The sequence below is a fragment of the Penaeus monodon genome, chromosome 20 (assembly GCF_015228065.2).
Source record: "Penaeus monodon isolate SGIC_2016 chromosome 20, NSTDA_Pmon_1, whole genome shotgun sequence".
In the NCBI taxonomy this organism is placed as follows: domain Eukaryota; kingdom Metazoa; phylum Arthropoda; class Malacostraca; order Decapoda; family Penaeidae; genus Penaeus; species Penaeus monodon.
Window position 1 is genome coordinate 20,990,831 of NC_051405.1, and position 222 is coordinate 20,991,052.

The 222-nt window shown below is 53.6% G+C and overlaps 1 protein-coding gene across 1 annotated transcript in view; it reads right to left on the bottom strand.

Moving 5' to 3' along the window:
* Nucleotides 1-222, bottom strand: part of LOC119585701 (multiple epidermal growth factor-like domains protein 6) — a gene marked incomplete in the record, with an annotated part of 104,852 nt that overhangs the window by 1,176 nt on the left and 103,454 nt on the right. Inside the window, 1 exon segment of the mRNA XM_037934375.1 lies at nt 42-155. Within this exon segment, the coding sequence (XP_037790303.1) occupies nt 42-155 (114 nt within the window).

The following is a 222-nucleotide window of genomic DNA, read 5'->3' on the forward strand; positions in this document are numbered from 1 at the left end:
TCCACCTCCAAGTAAACGCAAACGAGGCACAAGCAACTCACGCATCTCACATCCAGGTCCCTTGAAGCCTGCAGGACATAGACACTCCCCCGTGTCTTTCCGGCAGGGGTAGGGGCCGCACTGGCACTCGCTTTGGCACTTGAGGCCGAACGTCCCTAGGGTGAAGGATAAAGAACAAAGCAGGTTAGGGAAAAAGGTGGAGAAGTGTTATCTATCGGTTAA